Source organism: Lissotriton helveticus, chromosome 8 (assembly GCF_964261635.1).
Source record: "Lissotriton helveticus chromosome 8, aLisHel1.1, whole genome shotgun sequence".
Taxonomy (NCBI): domain Eukaryota; kingdom Metazoa; phylum Chordata; class Amphibia; order Caudata; family Salamandridae; genus Lissotriton; species Lissotriton helveticus.
In genome coordinates, this window is record NC_136069.1 from 534,069,796 (window position 1) to 534,084,405 (window position 14,610).

Below are 14,610 nucleotides of genomic sequence, written 5' to 3' on the forward strand. Positions count from 1 at the left end.
AGATCCCAGGCTTTGCCTTGAGCACTGGAGAGTGGAAACAAGGCCTGACTTGTAAAAACAGTGCTCCATGTCAGTTTGTGTACAGATAAAGAAGCTGGTTTAACAATGAGCAAGAAGACAAAGGGTAGGTGGGCAGAAATGTCAAAATCACACATGCTTCGCCCTGGAAACTTTCACCTCCCCACAGAGATCCCAGGTTGAGTTTCGAACACTACAGAGTGTAAACAAGGTCTGACTTGCAATAAATACATTAAAAAAACTGATACAAATTGAATAAAGTGCTGGCCAAAACCAAATGTTAGTGTTTCAATGTCACAGCAATGTTTTTACCCAACTGATAAAGTATCAATATTATTATTTTTTTAAACGGAAGTTTCAGTTATCCTCATAAAAGTGATCATTTTGTAGCAAAAGGTAAAGTTCATACCTCGGACTACTCTCCTTGGAAACTCCAAACAACTACAGGTCTACTGATGATGATTTCTGCCCCACATCAAAGATCTTTGAGAAGACCGTTGATCCCAAATGACAGGATCACCATGGAACTCATGATCGTCCCAAAATAGCCTACTCAAAAAACTGAGAGCACACCATCAAAGCAGGGACAAAGGAGAGACAAGGCACAAAATTAGTGTATATCTTGGAGCAACCTATGAGTACAGAGAAGATGTTTCTAAGCGAGTACCTGAGACTCTTGTTTACATCTTCCTCCTCAGGCTCATCTCAATGCTTCAAACTGGGCTCTTTCAAGTTCAGCTCTACAGGCAGTGGCGGAACAAAGGCCCCTGCAGCGTGGGGGGCCGGGAGCTCCAGTGGGCACCCTCAGCACAGTACCCTGGCCTGATTTGAGTCCAGAGGGGGGTCCTCCTTGTACTTTTTAACAAGGCCCCCTCAGTTTTCGTTACGCCACTGCCTATAGGTCTCACAAGGATAGTCACTGTTACAAAGTTAATGAGTCTCTAAACAAATAACGGTTACTCAGTTGGACCAGAACACAAATCTCCTATCAATACTGTTCGATTCAGCATGGGTCAACTACTCCCAAGAAGCAGGTGGCGCTGGACCGGAATGACCGCTCTAGCGTAGAGCTCTCGCCCTGCCGGGAGTAAAATTGCCATAATCCTCATCCTGCCTTTTAGTTAAAGCCTACAAATGCCACCTAAGCACACAGGAGGTCAAGCTGCTCACTCGGTGCAAATCTTGGCTTCGTAGCTGACACGGCAAGCCCAAAATCGGCGGAAAAAGTTGCCGCGATAAGAAGCTGCCTTGCGAGCTGGTGGTCTGAACGGCCTGGGATTTTACGCAAGAGCGGGGCGGCGCGGCCCGGCAGTTCGCCGCATGTTGCGGGTCCGGCGCTGCCCATAACAATCAGCTCTGGATTCGGCATTTCTTTGCCAGGTACGTGGATTTCTTCAGGATCTGCTGCAGTGCGCACCCGATGGCAAGAAGCTACTGCCCTCCCCCCCTACCCCTGGCGATAGCCACTGGCTTCATCGGTTGAACTGGGGGAGACTGGAGGCCCGAGAAGAGTCCCTATAGACATCCTAGACACGGCTAGAGGCTGGTGATGACATTGCCTGGGACCGGGAGGCAGTGAAGAACTAACGGAGGGCGGTAACGGGAGACGCTGTGGTGGAGGCTGTTATGCCCGCCATTTTGACAATCCTGGACTGCCCTGATCCCCGAGTCTTTCTACACAGCGCCTGCTTGGGACCGTCTTGGGCCCCATATCCTAGCCAGAACGTGGGTTTGGTGGTCTCGTGGAGCCGTCATACCACTTGAATTGCCTGGGAGTGAGGCGTACTGCCGGGGCCTATACTATTATTGGCCGCCATTTTACAGCGGGCTGCATTGCTGCCGCCGCCTCGCCACCCCGTGCCCCGCCACACAGCCATACCTGTGCACGGTTGCGATCCGCACCTGGGTCAAGGCCCCTGTACCCCCGGAAAGAACTGGCTCCACGTGGTGAAACAAGCTAGTCCTGCCTCTTCCTGATACACGCATTCTGGACTTGCGGTGCGTTACTTCTCATCGGGCCTCATCTTCTTCATATAGAGAGTGGACCTACATGGTTATTGACGCTTTTGGAGGCCTGGACAACTTGGGGGCCACGAGTGACGATGAGGCTGCCCCCACCAGTCGGGGGCGAGCGGGCAAGCTGGTAAAACACGTTTCCACTCCCCCCCCCTCCCCAACAGAAGCTGGGAAGTTGCTGGGCCACGTTCGCTCAGGTAGATTGGCTTGGTGGAGCATCTACTCACTACTTTCCCAAACTGGACCTGCGCAAACAGCTGGGTGGTCGTGCAGGGGCCTCCCGCTCACCTACCTCACCACAGCCACATACTACTCGGCCCGCCACGATGGGCAAAACGGAACCAAGGCAGTCGAAATTGCTATTCGACGGACGCAAGACATCGGGCGCAAACTCTAAGACCCAAAGTGAGGAGGATCCGCCGGAAACGCGGGATGAAAGCTGGAAAGCCCTCCTAGTAACCATGCAACAAAGCCTCACCTCTATAGACTCCAAAATTGACTTCATGAACCACAGGCTGGATAATGTAGTGGCAAAACTAGATGGGCACGAACAACGCCTTAAAGATGCTGAACAAAGGGTGTCAGATCTGGAGGATGGCGCTACCTCTAATCGGCAATTAAAAGTAATAGCAGACAAGAATGAGGAGTTGGAAGCGCGCTCCCGAAGAAACAATGTCCGCATGCTTGGTCTGGCGGAATCTACCAACACAGGCCGACTGGAAGATTACATGGAGCGCTTGCTGAGTGATCTTTTCGGACGTGATTCTTTTTCAGCACAATTGGTAATCGAGCGAGCACACCGCTCCCTGGCGCCCAAACCCCCTCCGGGAGCGAAACCTCGGCCGATCATCATGAAATTCCTCAACTATCGCGATCGAGATACCTTACTGCGACTGGCGAGAGAGAAGAGGGAGGTGCACCATCTTGTCCTTTTATCCGGATTTCACCCAGGCGGTACAAGATGCTCGGCGAAAGTTCCTTGCGGTGAAGAAACAACTCCAATCCCGCAGTATCCAGTATGCAATGCTCTACCCTGCGAGACTGCGGATTCACCATCGAGGCCGACAGCACATTTTCCAAACACCCCAGCAGGCCGAGGAATATTTGAAACGAGACAGGAGATCGTCCTCTCGCGAGGCAGCTGCACGTCACCGCTCGCGCTCCCACTCTCCCCTGTCAGAACCTTCCTGAGGCGCTGTCTCCACATAGCGTCTACCGAGATCTGGTGATCCCCCTGGTGGCACGTTGAAGATCTACTGACTGGTGATGTATAATACTCCTATTGACTTGAAGGCACTCACTGACTCCTGGCCGCTCACCTCCGTCCCGTCAGTTCGACCCCTGCGACCCAGGTGGTAGTAGATCGGTGAAATAAGGAGGTGGTGTGGAACGGGCATGAGCCCCTAGTGGCCCCTATTAGAGGGCATTACCCATGGATCTCTAATGACTGTTAAAGTTTGGGACTTTTTAGTCTGGGTGCAACGACTCAGCGCACTGTTTAGGGGGGTGGGTAATTCTTTCCTGGCAAGTTGGGGCTGCCAGTGTGGGTGTGGGGGAGGGGGGAGGGGGGAGAGATTGTAATTTTCATTCCGAAGTATCACTGATCTTTGCACTGTACCTAACGGATGGCGCCATTTCCTCAACTGTTTCCTTAATCGGCCCTCCGCCACAGGCCTGCCCACCGTTTCATGCCGCATGCACCCATGTTTACTATGACCAGTCCTGAGGCAAGCCAGGTTATCAGATTAACTTCCTGGAATGTTAGAGGCCTAAATGACCCTAGAAAGCGTAGACAGACTTTGGGATATTTAGATATGCCTGGCATAAATGTAGCTCTCCTACAGGAGACACACCTGGCTCCCGGGCACGCTCCGCAATTCGCAGCCAGATGGGCCTCCACTCGCACCTTCTCGCCCTATTCTAATTATGCTAGAGGCGTTACAATTCTGATAAAAAGGGGGTAGCCTTTACACCCACCGGGTTTGACACCGATAGAGGGCAGATTTTGTCTGGTATGGGGGCGCTTGTACTCACATGATGTTCTCTTTGCCAACTTTTATGGCCCCAATGTAAATAACCCTTCCACCTTGCTGACATTATGGAGTAAGATACAAACACTGGGCATCACGCAAAAAATTTGGAGTGGAGACTTTAACACTGCGCTGCGGCCTGCCTCTGACAGATCTCGACCACTCCCTTCACACTACACTAACACACAACGTACGCTCTGTGACATAGTTGAAGATAATCACTTGACGGATGCCTGGCGATACGTACTCCCCGCACTACGGGAAGGCACACACTATTCTACCTTACACTCCACCTGGGCACGTTTGGACTATGTGTTCATCTCTGCGGGGGTGGCTCCCTGGTTACGGCACGCAGCCCACCTGGCCCGCACGTTCTCCGACCACTCACCAGTCCTCTTGGAATTACAGATTCCTCTAGATAGTTCCCCTTACTTGTCCTGGCGTCTCAACCCGGCACACCTCCGTGACGCGGCCTTTAAGGCCGAATTGGAACAAGATATTCAAGACTTTTTCGAACGCAACATTTCATCTGTGGATAGCATTGTTACCGTTTGGGAAGCCTTTAAGGTAACCGTTAGGGGCTGGTGTATTGCCAAAGGAGGTGGTATTTTAAAGTCTTTGCGTACTGATTTGCATAAGATGGGGACCGAACTGAGAGATTTGGAGCGTTCCATTGATCGCTGCCCTGCTGACCTTGAGATTCATGTACGCATGTGTAATAAACTTTCTGAATACACACAGCTAGCTGACAAAGAGAGCAAATTCCTAGGACACCCACACTTGGCCCGGGTATACGGGAGGGCGACAGACCCGGGAAAGCATTAGCGAACGCGGTTAAGCCCCCTAGATTTTCTAACTACGTTACCGAAATACATGATGGGAGAGGCGATATTCATAGGAACCTCCCTGACCTGATTCGCATATTCCGGGACCACTATCAGGCGCTATACTCCTCGCACAGAACAGAGCCCCTCGACCTTCCCACATACTTTGAGGATGTTGCACTGGCATGGTAGGGGGAGGCCCAGCAGAAGTTTCTCCACGCAGAACTAGAATTAGATGAAATTAACAAGGCCATTATGGGCATGCGATCGGGTAAGGCTCTGGGCTCAGATGGCCTTCCAATTGATTTTTTCAAACTCTTCGCACCCATTCTGGCCCCCATTCTGAAACAAGTGTACTATACCGCCATGGAAGAAGGAAGCCTGCCCCGTACTATGCGTGAGGCTCTTATCACTTCCCTGCTTAAACCTGGTAAGCCCCCTTCACGCTGCGACTCCTATCGCCCGTTATCCCTTTTAAATTGCGACACCAAGATCCTTGCCAAGGTGTTGGCTACACGACTCAACCTCCTCATGGAGCGCCTGGTTCTGCCGGACCAAGCCGGGTTTGTGCCCAACCGCGCAACCTCCCAAAACCTCCGAACCCTTCATGCCGTGCTTCAGGACCTCAACCCTAAATGCGACGCCGTGGCAGTGTTCCTAGACGCCACCAAAGCCTTTGATTCACTAGAATGGGACTACCTGCTTTGCACATTACAACATATGGGGATGCCCTTCAGCTTCCTGGACTGGGTGAAACTGCTATATCATCAGCCCACGGCTACTGTGCTGCTTAATGGTTCTAGGTCCACCCCGTTTAATGTCCAAAGGGGCACCCGCCAAGGCTGCCCTCTATCCCCCATCCTTTTTGCTATTGCAATCGAACCATTAGCCGCAACGCTCCGGCAAAAACAATCATCGCTCCCTCATTTATCGTACCTGACCACTCCTTGTCTCGCTTTATGCGGATGATCTTACGCTTTATATAGAAAAACCCTGTGACAATTTAAATCCAGTCCTACGCGAAATTACAAAATTTGGGGGTATTGCCGGAGTACAAATTAACTGGGCCAAATCGGCAATTTTCCCGCTTACGGATAACACACACCCATTCCAACTCGACTACCCGCTAGTGTGGGAGCAGGATGACTTGAAATACTTGGGCATCCACATTCACAGGGATAGGGAAGCACTGATGCGTGCCAACTATGGCACTACACTGGATAAAATCACAGACAATGTCACTAAGTGGCTGCACCTCCCTCTTTCCATGGCAGGCCGTATTGCGTTAATTAAGATGAATATACTGCCAAAATTGTTATACCTTTTTGTAAACATTCCGTATAATCCTGGCAATTGTTTCTTTCGCTCCCTCAAGTCCCAGACCACGCGATTGATTTGGGGTGGGAAACAAGCACGTCTTAGCCTCGACACCCTTATGCTTCCTTTTCACCTAGGTGGGTTTGAAGTACCCAACTTTGAAAGATATTATGATTGTGCCCAGGCGCACTTTGCCGTCTACTGGTATCATCCACCACCATACATGGCGCACTTGGCTGTTGAAGAGGGCTACATGGCTCCCATAGTCCCAACTGGCTATATTCACACCTTGGTGAGCCAAAGAAGCCGGGACCCCTCCACTGTGTATTGTACCGTGCAGGCCTGGAATCGACTGGTGCGGGCCCTTGAAAGTCCATTTGTCTATTCACCCAACCTGCCCTTGATAAATGATCCGAGAGTACAAGTCACCTGAGAAGTAACCTGTCACAAACTGCTTCGAAAACTGAAAATTTGCTGCTGGGGAGACTTATACGTGCAGAGCACCTTCCAAACAACGGAGCAGTTTTTCGGGGAAGTGGCCCCGTCTTGTATGGATACCTTTCTATTTACTAGACTGAGGTAAAATATCCGGGCCTTTACCCCTTCATTCCCCACTGAACCAGACACGTTTGCTCCACTTCACGCCATAGTACAGCTCGAAACCCCACGGCACGTGGTATCCATGCTTTACAAACATGCACAAACCACACCTCGCGTCACTCCCATTAGGGCTAGGATGGAGTGGGATAGAGACCTTGATTTGCCACTAACGGACGAACAATGGGAAAGCAGTTGCATTCAAACACATGCGATTACAGGCAATAATAGATTGCGGCTACTACATTATAAATGCCTTCATCGGCTGTATCATACACCTGCCAGACTGAAAAGACTTCACTTGCGCGACTCAGACTGCTGCCTTGGCTGTGGCACCGCTGGTGCAGATTTTATACATCTAGCGTGGTCATGCCCCCAGATTGCCAGGTTTTGGGAACAAGTTTTCTCTGGTCTCGCGAGCATGCTTGGCGTAGCACTGACTCCATGCCTACTCCAAGCGCTGTTGGGTTTGACGCAGTCCTTTGTCACTAACCACAAAAAATTTCTGGCCTTCAGTCTTTTACTTGCCAAGCGCTTAATAGCATGCCGCTGGTGCAGAGGCCGAGCCCCAAAGTTTAAGTGCTGGATTCGCTCTCTGTCCACTTGGCAAGAAAGTTTACATGATTACGCAGAACTCCTGCCCCCGAAATCACAGCCTAAAGACATATGGGCACCTTTCACGGCATATCTCATCAAGCAGAGGGCAGAAGAGGAAGATGACCTGGTGGGGGTGGCTATATCCACTGAAAACGTACCACAATCACCGATTAGGTAATACTTTCCTCTGCATGCACTTCACAACTGCTCACTGGCTAGCTACAGTATACCTGTACGGTCCTTGATACGCCTGACTACATGATTAAGGTCAACTGGTGAACCTCTATCTGAGACATTATTTGACTGTTGTACCTGTCCGCCGCATTTGATACGGTGAGTCACGACATCTTGCTGACAAGACTGAGGAACATCGGAGTCGGGGGAGCTGCGCTCGACTGGTTTCACTCCTACCTGATGGATTGATGGAAGGCAGTAGCTATCCCTCCATACCAGTCAGAGTTTGTTAAAGTTCCATATGGGGTCCCACAGGGGTCGGCAATTAGCCAGATACTCTTTAACATATATATGCAACCCCTGATGGGTATCATCAAGGCTCACGGCATTAGCGTGATCAACTATGCGATGACACGCAGCTGATGATTTCTCTGGATGGTGCCCATGCAGACTCACTTGAGACTTTCCACACCTGCATGTTGGAAATGACACTCTGGTTAAATCAGAACTCACAACAATTCAATAGTGACAAGGCTGAAATAATGCACTGCACAGTAGGTTGAATTACCAGAAGCCTACCCACAGACCTCTGGCCCCCGGAGCTAGGGGAATCACTAACCCCAGTGAAATCAGTAAGGAACCTCGGAGTCACTTTTAATGACAGCCTAAGTTTAGAGACCAATGTCAACAAGCAGGTGAGTAGCTGCTTCGCTTTAATGCGTGGACTGCGAAAGCTGCTACCCCTTTTACCAACACAGGTTAGAGCCACTATAGTTAGGAGCACCATTCTCAGCCCCCTGGACACTGTAATGCCTTATTACTGGAATCCCCTGCCTACCTGATTTCCAGACTCCAGAGTATCCAGGCGGCTGCAGCAAAATTGGCACTCTTTCGAGGGCGAAGCTCCTCTACTACCCTCGCTCTGGCAGACTTACACTGGCTGCCTGTACACCAGAGGATCTGTTTTAAATCCCTATGCATTGTCTTTAAGGCAGTGCATGGGATGGGCCCCCGACCACTTCAAAACAAATTTAAATGGTATGAACCTACTCGGTCTCTTCGATCCTCCTCTTCTAATCTCATAAGTATACCCAGGATCAAGAAAGTCACCTATGGCGGCAGAGCCTTTAGCATAGCGGCAGCTCATCTGTGGAACAGTTTACCTATTGACATCTGAAAAACAGATGAACTGATGGCCTTTCGGAAAAAGGTGAAAACATGGCTCTTCCCTAAAATCTAATTACCGAGAATCTAATGTTATCCTACTACCCCTGATGCACAGTGTTTTTCAGCCACATGTACACAGCGCCAGGATGCCCGTAGGGTTGCAGAGCGCTTTACAAATACCATAAATAAATAAATACTAGAATGTCTTGCGGAATTGCTCTATTTGGGTTGTGAGGGTCTCTCTCTCCCAGCTGAGGCTTCAGGACTTGCCTATGCTTTTATCTTGTTACTTGAGACACTTGACTACTGTATTAGGATACTATGTTTGGGGGGGGGGGGGAGTTGGGGGACATTCATTGGACACTCTTTTGTGTCACAGATTATTGCTCATCACAGCTCTGCATGGGAAGATGCCACTATTTTGCTCAACAATACTATGTATACCAACTTGATTTTATTGCATTGATGTACCATGCTTTCGTGACTCAAAGGTTTTTGAAATAAAAAAAAAAAAAAAACTACTCCCAAGAAGCAAGCATGGGCAAAGTCAAAAGGTCTGCTGATGGCTGCCATCCTTTTAGCTTGGTCAGTTATTGTTTTGTCGTGGTTTTTATAAAATGCTTTTTTGGCAAAGTTGCAGGACTCTTGCTAATTAAAAAAAAACTTTGCCACAGTAATTCCTGTCACTGAAGAGAACTATTGTGTGTGCATTTGTCCATGACCCATTGCTGCATGCTATATGGTGGAGTGGGCAGAAGAAAATATGAATAATGCAACAATAGACCAAAAGATGAAGAGGGCTGGCTGAATGACCCTATAAGTAAGTACAAGGTCAAAATCCAACAAGTCGCTCCTCATGTCAAAAGTAACATCAGATTTGTTGTGTGCACATTCCTGTGCTAACATATGTACTGCCATATAGCTTCACTCTCACCCCAAATAATGATTTTCCGCTGCCATCTGTGCTACACAGAGTGAATGTACTTTAAGCAGCCCTAACAGCAAGTCACTTGAATGAATGAATGAAGAGTTTTGTAAAGCGCAGCAGTCACTCGCGAGTGTCCCATAACTGAGGCAAATGGTCAGTATGTGGGTGCTGCATCCAACTGCTTACACAGATGAGTGTTCAAGAGCTTGGGAAAAGCTTTCTTCTTGGAGATGCATCTTAGAGGGAGAGGAAGCTTATTCCAATAGTTAGCAGCATCTGCACAGAACACTGCAGCTAGGCTGGTAACCACACAAGCTTCCCCTCAGGACCATGGGCCTTACACAAACATGGAGTCATTGGAAAACCTCTAAAATACCTCCGACAAAAAGTAACACTACATTCCCCTAAAATGCTCTGTACTTTCATCGAAAACAAATCTTCTCTATACCCTACGAACACATTGCAGCTTCAAAGTTAGATGGATTTTCACAGTCAAAGGAGACCACCTTCCAGAAATAAAACATGAAAAATCCGCTCTGTGCTCACTCCGCTAAAGCAAAAGCGGCTTTTGGCAATTCAGTTTGTAGAGAGTTATGCAAGTATTCTATTCATTATTTCAAGCAACACTTCAAAGGGAATTAATCACCGCACACTTTTGTCGTCCTTGTATGTATCATCACATAAAAACACTCAGAATAAATGCATTTTAATCTGATTGCTACCAAACTTTTTAGAAAAAAAAGCTCTGATTATATCTATTAGAAAGCTATTTAAGAAATATAGATTATCTTTTCCATAAGTATAAAGCAGATTACCTGTAACTGGACACCGTTATTCTGAAGACCTTCAACAATGGGAGAGAATCGTTCAATGTTTCGCTCTTCTGCTGCTGTGGTTATAGCTTCCAAAACTTTCTCAAGTCTACAAACAATTTGAAAAGTAAATTAATAAACGAGAGGTAACACGCCAACAGGTCCCATGATTTAGAAAGTAAGGGAGGGTGTCTAACACTAGTCTTTGAGAGCCAGATCCATATCAGTTTTTCAGGACATCTCAACTTGAGCTAGACTGCCAGACAACAAATCTATATGGAAATGATTTAAACAGTTTCAAGTTATGGTAAAAGCATGGAATGGATCTGGTCTGCTCTTTCTGGACATCGGTGGCTAAGAGATTAACATACCTAAGAACGCTTCAAATAATTAACAGGAACCTTCCTATTATGATTCCTTTAACAAGTCTCAGTACTTCATATAACAGGGGGCACCACATACCCCAAAAGGGCACCGCAAGAATGAATATATAAATGTAGTGACTCTTGCTTAGGCTATTAGAACCAAAACCTTAGAGGTGACCTTGGTTCTTAAAAAATAAAAAAAGGAAGGACATTAAGTACAAGGAGAAGCAAAAAGAAAATCAGTCAGGAGATTGAGAAGTAATTGCAACATTCGTACCTTATTCTTGAACTTACAGTACAGTACTTAGATATGAGAATGTTCCTGTACAACAAAGTAACGGTTTAAACACAATTGCACAAGCACATGAAACCAAGTGCAGCGAAGGGCCCTTGTGAATTATTAACACAAATCCTAAATTTTAGTTACGTAAACCACCCACCAAGCATCAAAACCATCATCTGTAAGGTCCGCCTGCTGCCGCCTAACAAGGAAAAAATAGACGTTATAACCCTACAGATATTCTCTAGGGAATGGTCATGTGAACTTTTTATATGACAAGCAACAACCATTATAATATCAGTCAACTTATTCAAAATATCCCGTGTCCCTTATATAGGAAGGTAGATTAACAACCAAAGGTTTTAAGAACACGTCCACAAATTCAGAGAGATGGTCAGTCAAGCTACCCAGACCAGATATCATTGGTCCTTCAAGGGAAGGGGCAAGAATGTTTTGATAGGAGTAACAACTTGTCTTATGTTGAACGGAATGCCTTGAGTCATCTGGACATTGATGCCTACATTGCTATCCAGGAAGCAGACAAGGGCAGTAATATTGTTATCATGAGACGATCTGATTATGACAATTAGACAATTAAGTGATAACAAATGTTAAGGTAACAGATAATCTACTTCTACAAGCCACAAGGTAACAGGTAATCCACTTCTAGAAGCCAAACAATTAATTTTTGAAAACTTGTATACATGGAAGGAAACCGGACTGATGAAACAGAATATAGATACATTAATGTAGAACCCCCCCCCCTCCACTCCCTCCCACTCTTGTACATTCTACCAAAAGTACATACAAGGTATTTCTATACCAGGACAACCAATTATATTTGATCTAGGTTGCTTGACTGAACATCTCTCGGAATTTGTGGATGAGTTCTTAAAACCTATGGTTGTTAATCTACCCTCCAATGTAAGGAACACCGTGGATATTTTTTAAAAGATAACGGATACTGGTTGGGATCCGAACATGTTTGCCATTTGGACGTTGTCGTTCTGCATACCTGTATCCAAAAAGAATTTGGAATCAAAGCACAGAGTCAATTCAATTCAGCTTTATTCGATTTTGAATGACAAAATCATAAAAGCACGTATTAAAAACAATATCTATACAATTTAAAATACAATATTAAGAATAATATAATACAGTTTATAATACAATTCATACAACCACGTAAATAGTTGAGACGATCCCTCTGCACAATTAATTTCATTTGGCCATTATCTAGGTAGGGACGAAGCAGCATTTGTATATACATGTTCGATTTAGAGTATTTACAATTTGATTATACACTATGTACATTCATTCAGGTGGCTTTTCAATATAGAAAAGTAAATGAGCACGTGCATTACATGGTGTTCCGATACCTTATAAGGAGTTTTAAGAAGGAAGATACTGCCTTAATAGTATATTCATTCTCTAGCTGTTTTAACTTAAGAAATGCCACCCTACAGCTCCTTAGCCCCCAGGCCTTTAGGTTCAAAGCATTTTATTGAGTCATTTATCAAAACAGGAAACAATAGTCGCAAAAAGGTTTGTGTTATGTTATCGCCATGCTGGGGTGCATTTGGTGCATAAAGTCTTTGCAAACGAAATAGCCGGCCGGCTCCGTCGTTGATACTCATACAGCGACAACAATACACTGTAAACAATCCCCAACATTAACTCCCCCCATCCCTCCTCCCCCTCCAGGTCCCTCACTTCCCTCCCCCGTCCAGTGCCTAGTTTGCCTCCCTATGCCTTCCTTCTTCTGCTGCCCTCCCCTGCCCTCCGTCCCAACCCACATTTATCAATCAGTGGCATCCGCAAGTGACGTCAATCTCAAAAGTCTAAGATATCGTGGACATGTGAGTTCTTTAAATTCCGTGACTAACAGTGAATGAAACGGTTGCCACAGTTCTCCGAATTGCTCCACCTCCCCCGCCACTGTGAGCGACAACTTCTCCATGCCCAAGACATGCCACAACCTATGTAGTGAGCCCGTGATAGAGGGGAGTGTGGTGATGCGCCAGTGTATAAGAATGTTTTGAACAGCCGATCCCAGCGCAATTGCAATTTGTCTGCCTCGTCGGGACTTTAAGGGGTACATCAACCGGTTAGGCAGACCCAGCAGTACATACGCAGGGAGGCGTGGCAATTCTATATCAAAGTGCGTGTCAATCTCGTCCAAGATCTCCTTCCAATAGGGGCGTAGTAGAGGGCAATCCCATAACACATGCGTAAGTGTGCCTACTTGCCTAAAGCCCGCCAGCAGGTGCCATCAATACTATGATTCATTTCGTGCAATCTCTCTGGGGTGTAGTACCAGTAGGTGGTCACCTTTGTGAATGTTTCGGTAAGTCCGGTGTGGTATGCAGAGTGTCGTGCCCGGTACGAAATCTGGTCCCACTCTGCGTGACTCAATGTCCTCCCCAGTTCCCGTTCCCAGCGCTCTCTACCCGGATTATAAAGATGAGAGGAAGGGGGCTGCAAAAGTTGGTAAAGGTCTGGGATCAGCTTCGCATCTGAGGTGCGAGTCACAAGCCACTTCTCGTAAGGGGAAAGCCTTCTGTCCGCTAATTCACGCACCTGCGGTTGCAGCGCCCAGTGTCGCACCTGCAAATATCGCATTCTCTCGGTTTCTGGTAGGTGATATTCGCGCTTGAAATCCTGAAATGAGATAATGCCCTCTGGGGCATACATGTGGAACAGTGCCCTACACCCTGCCGTCTACCAACTCTGAAAGGCACCCTGTTCCATCCCGGGGGTGAAATCCGGGTTCTCGACCAGTGGTGTAAACGGTGAGGGGAACGTGGTGAGGTCATGAACCAGATTAGTGTCATCCCATATCTGCAGGGGGACACGCGTGATGAAAGACGCGTATAGATTGGGGGGGCGGTGTGCTCTGCGCAGGAAGGGCACCTCTTGTAGAGGCCTGCCCGCCACCGCCTGGTCTTGGAAGAGCCAGTGTTTATCTGACTCCCATCTGCTCCACTCAACGAGATAGCGTAGCTGTGCCGCTTGAAAGTACTTGCGCAAGTCCGGCATACCCAGACCCCCTGCCTCTGGGGCCAGCGTGGTGAGGGCCCTCTTCAGCCTGGGTTTGCAGCCTTGCCAGATGAAACGCACAAGGTCCGCCTGCGTCTGTTGGATCCATCCCTTGGGGGGCATGAGCGGCAGGGCCCGGAACAAATATAGAACCTGTGGTAGGATCGTCATCTTAACTGCTGCTACTCTGCCCAACCAGGACAGAGTGCCTTTGTCCCAGCGCCCCAGTTCCTCTTTAATTTTCTTCCCCAAGGCCGCATAATTGGCGGTCACCTTAGCGGGCAAGGTGGGTGCCAGGAGGATGCCTAGATAGGGTACAAGATCCGAAGATCAATGCATGGGAAAGAGGTTCTGAAGTTCAGTTCTCGTGGCCGCGGTCAAAGAGACATCGAGGGCCGCGGATTTTCCCATATTCATTTTGAATCCCGCAACCGCCGAGAAAGCCT

The 14,610-nt window shown here is 47.7% G+C and overlaps 1 protein-coding gene across 1 annotated transcript in view; it reads right to left on the reverse strand.

The window, feature by feature from the left end:
* DIAPH3 (diaphanous related formin 3) overlaps nt 1-14,610 on the reverse strand; it is a 2,176,287-nt gene that overhangs the window by 1,458,639 nt on the left and 703,038 nt on the right. Inside the window, exon 9 of the mRNA XM_078657410.1 lies at nt 10,484-10,589. Coding sequence (XP_078513536.1) covers nt 10,484-10,589 — 106 coding nt within the window. The remainder of the gene's footprint in view (nt 1-10,483; nt 10,590-14,610) is intronic.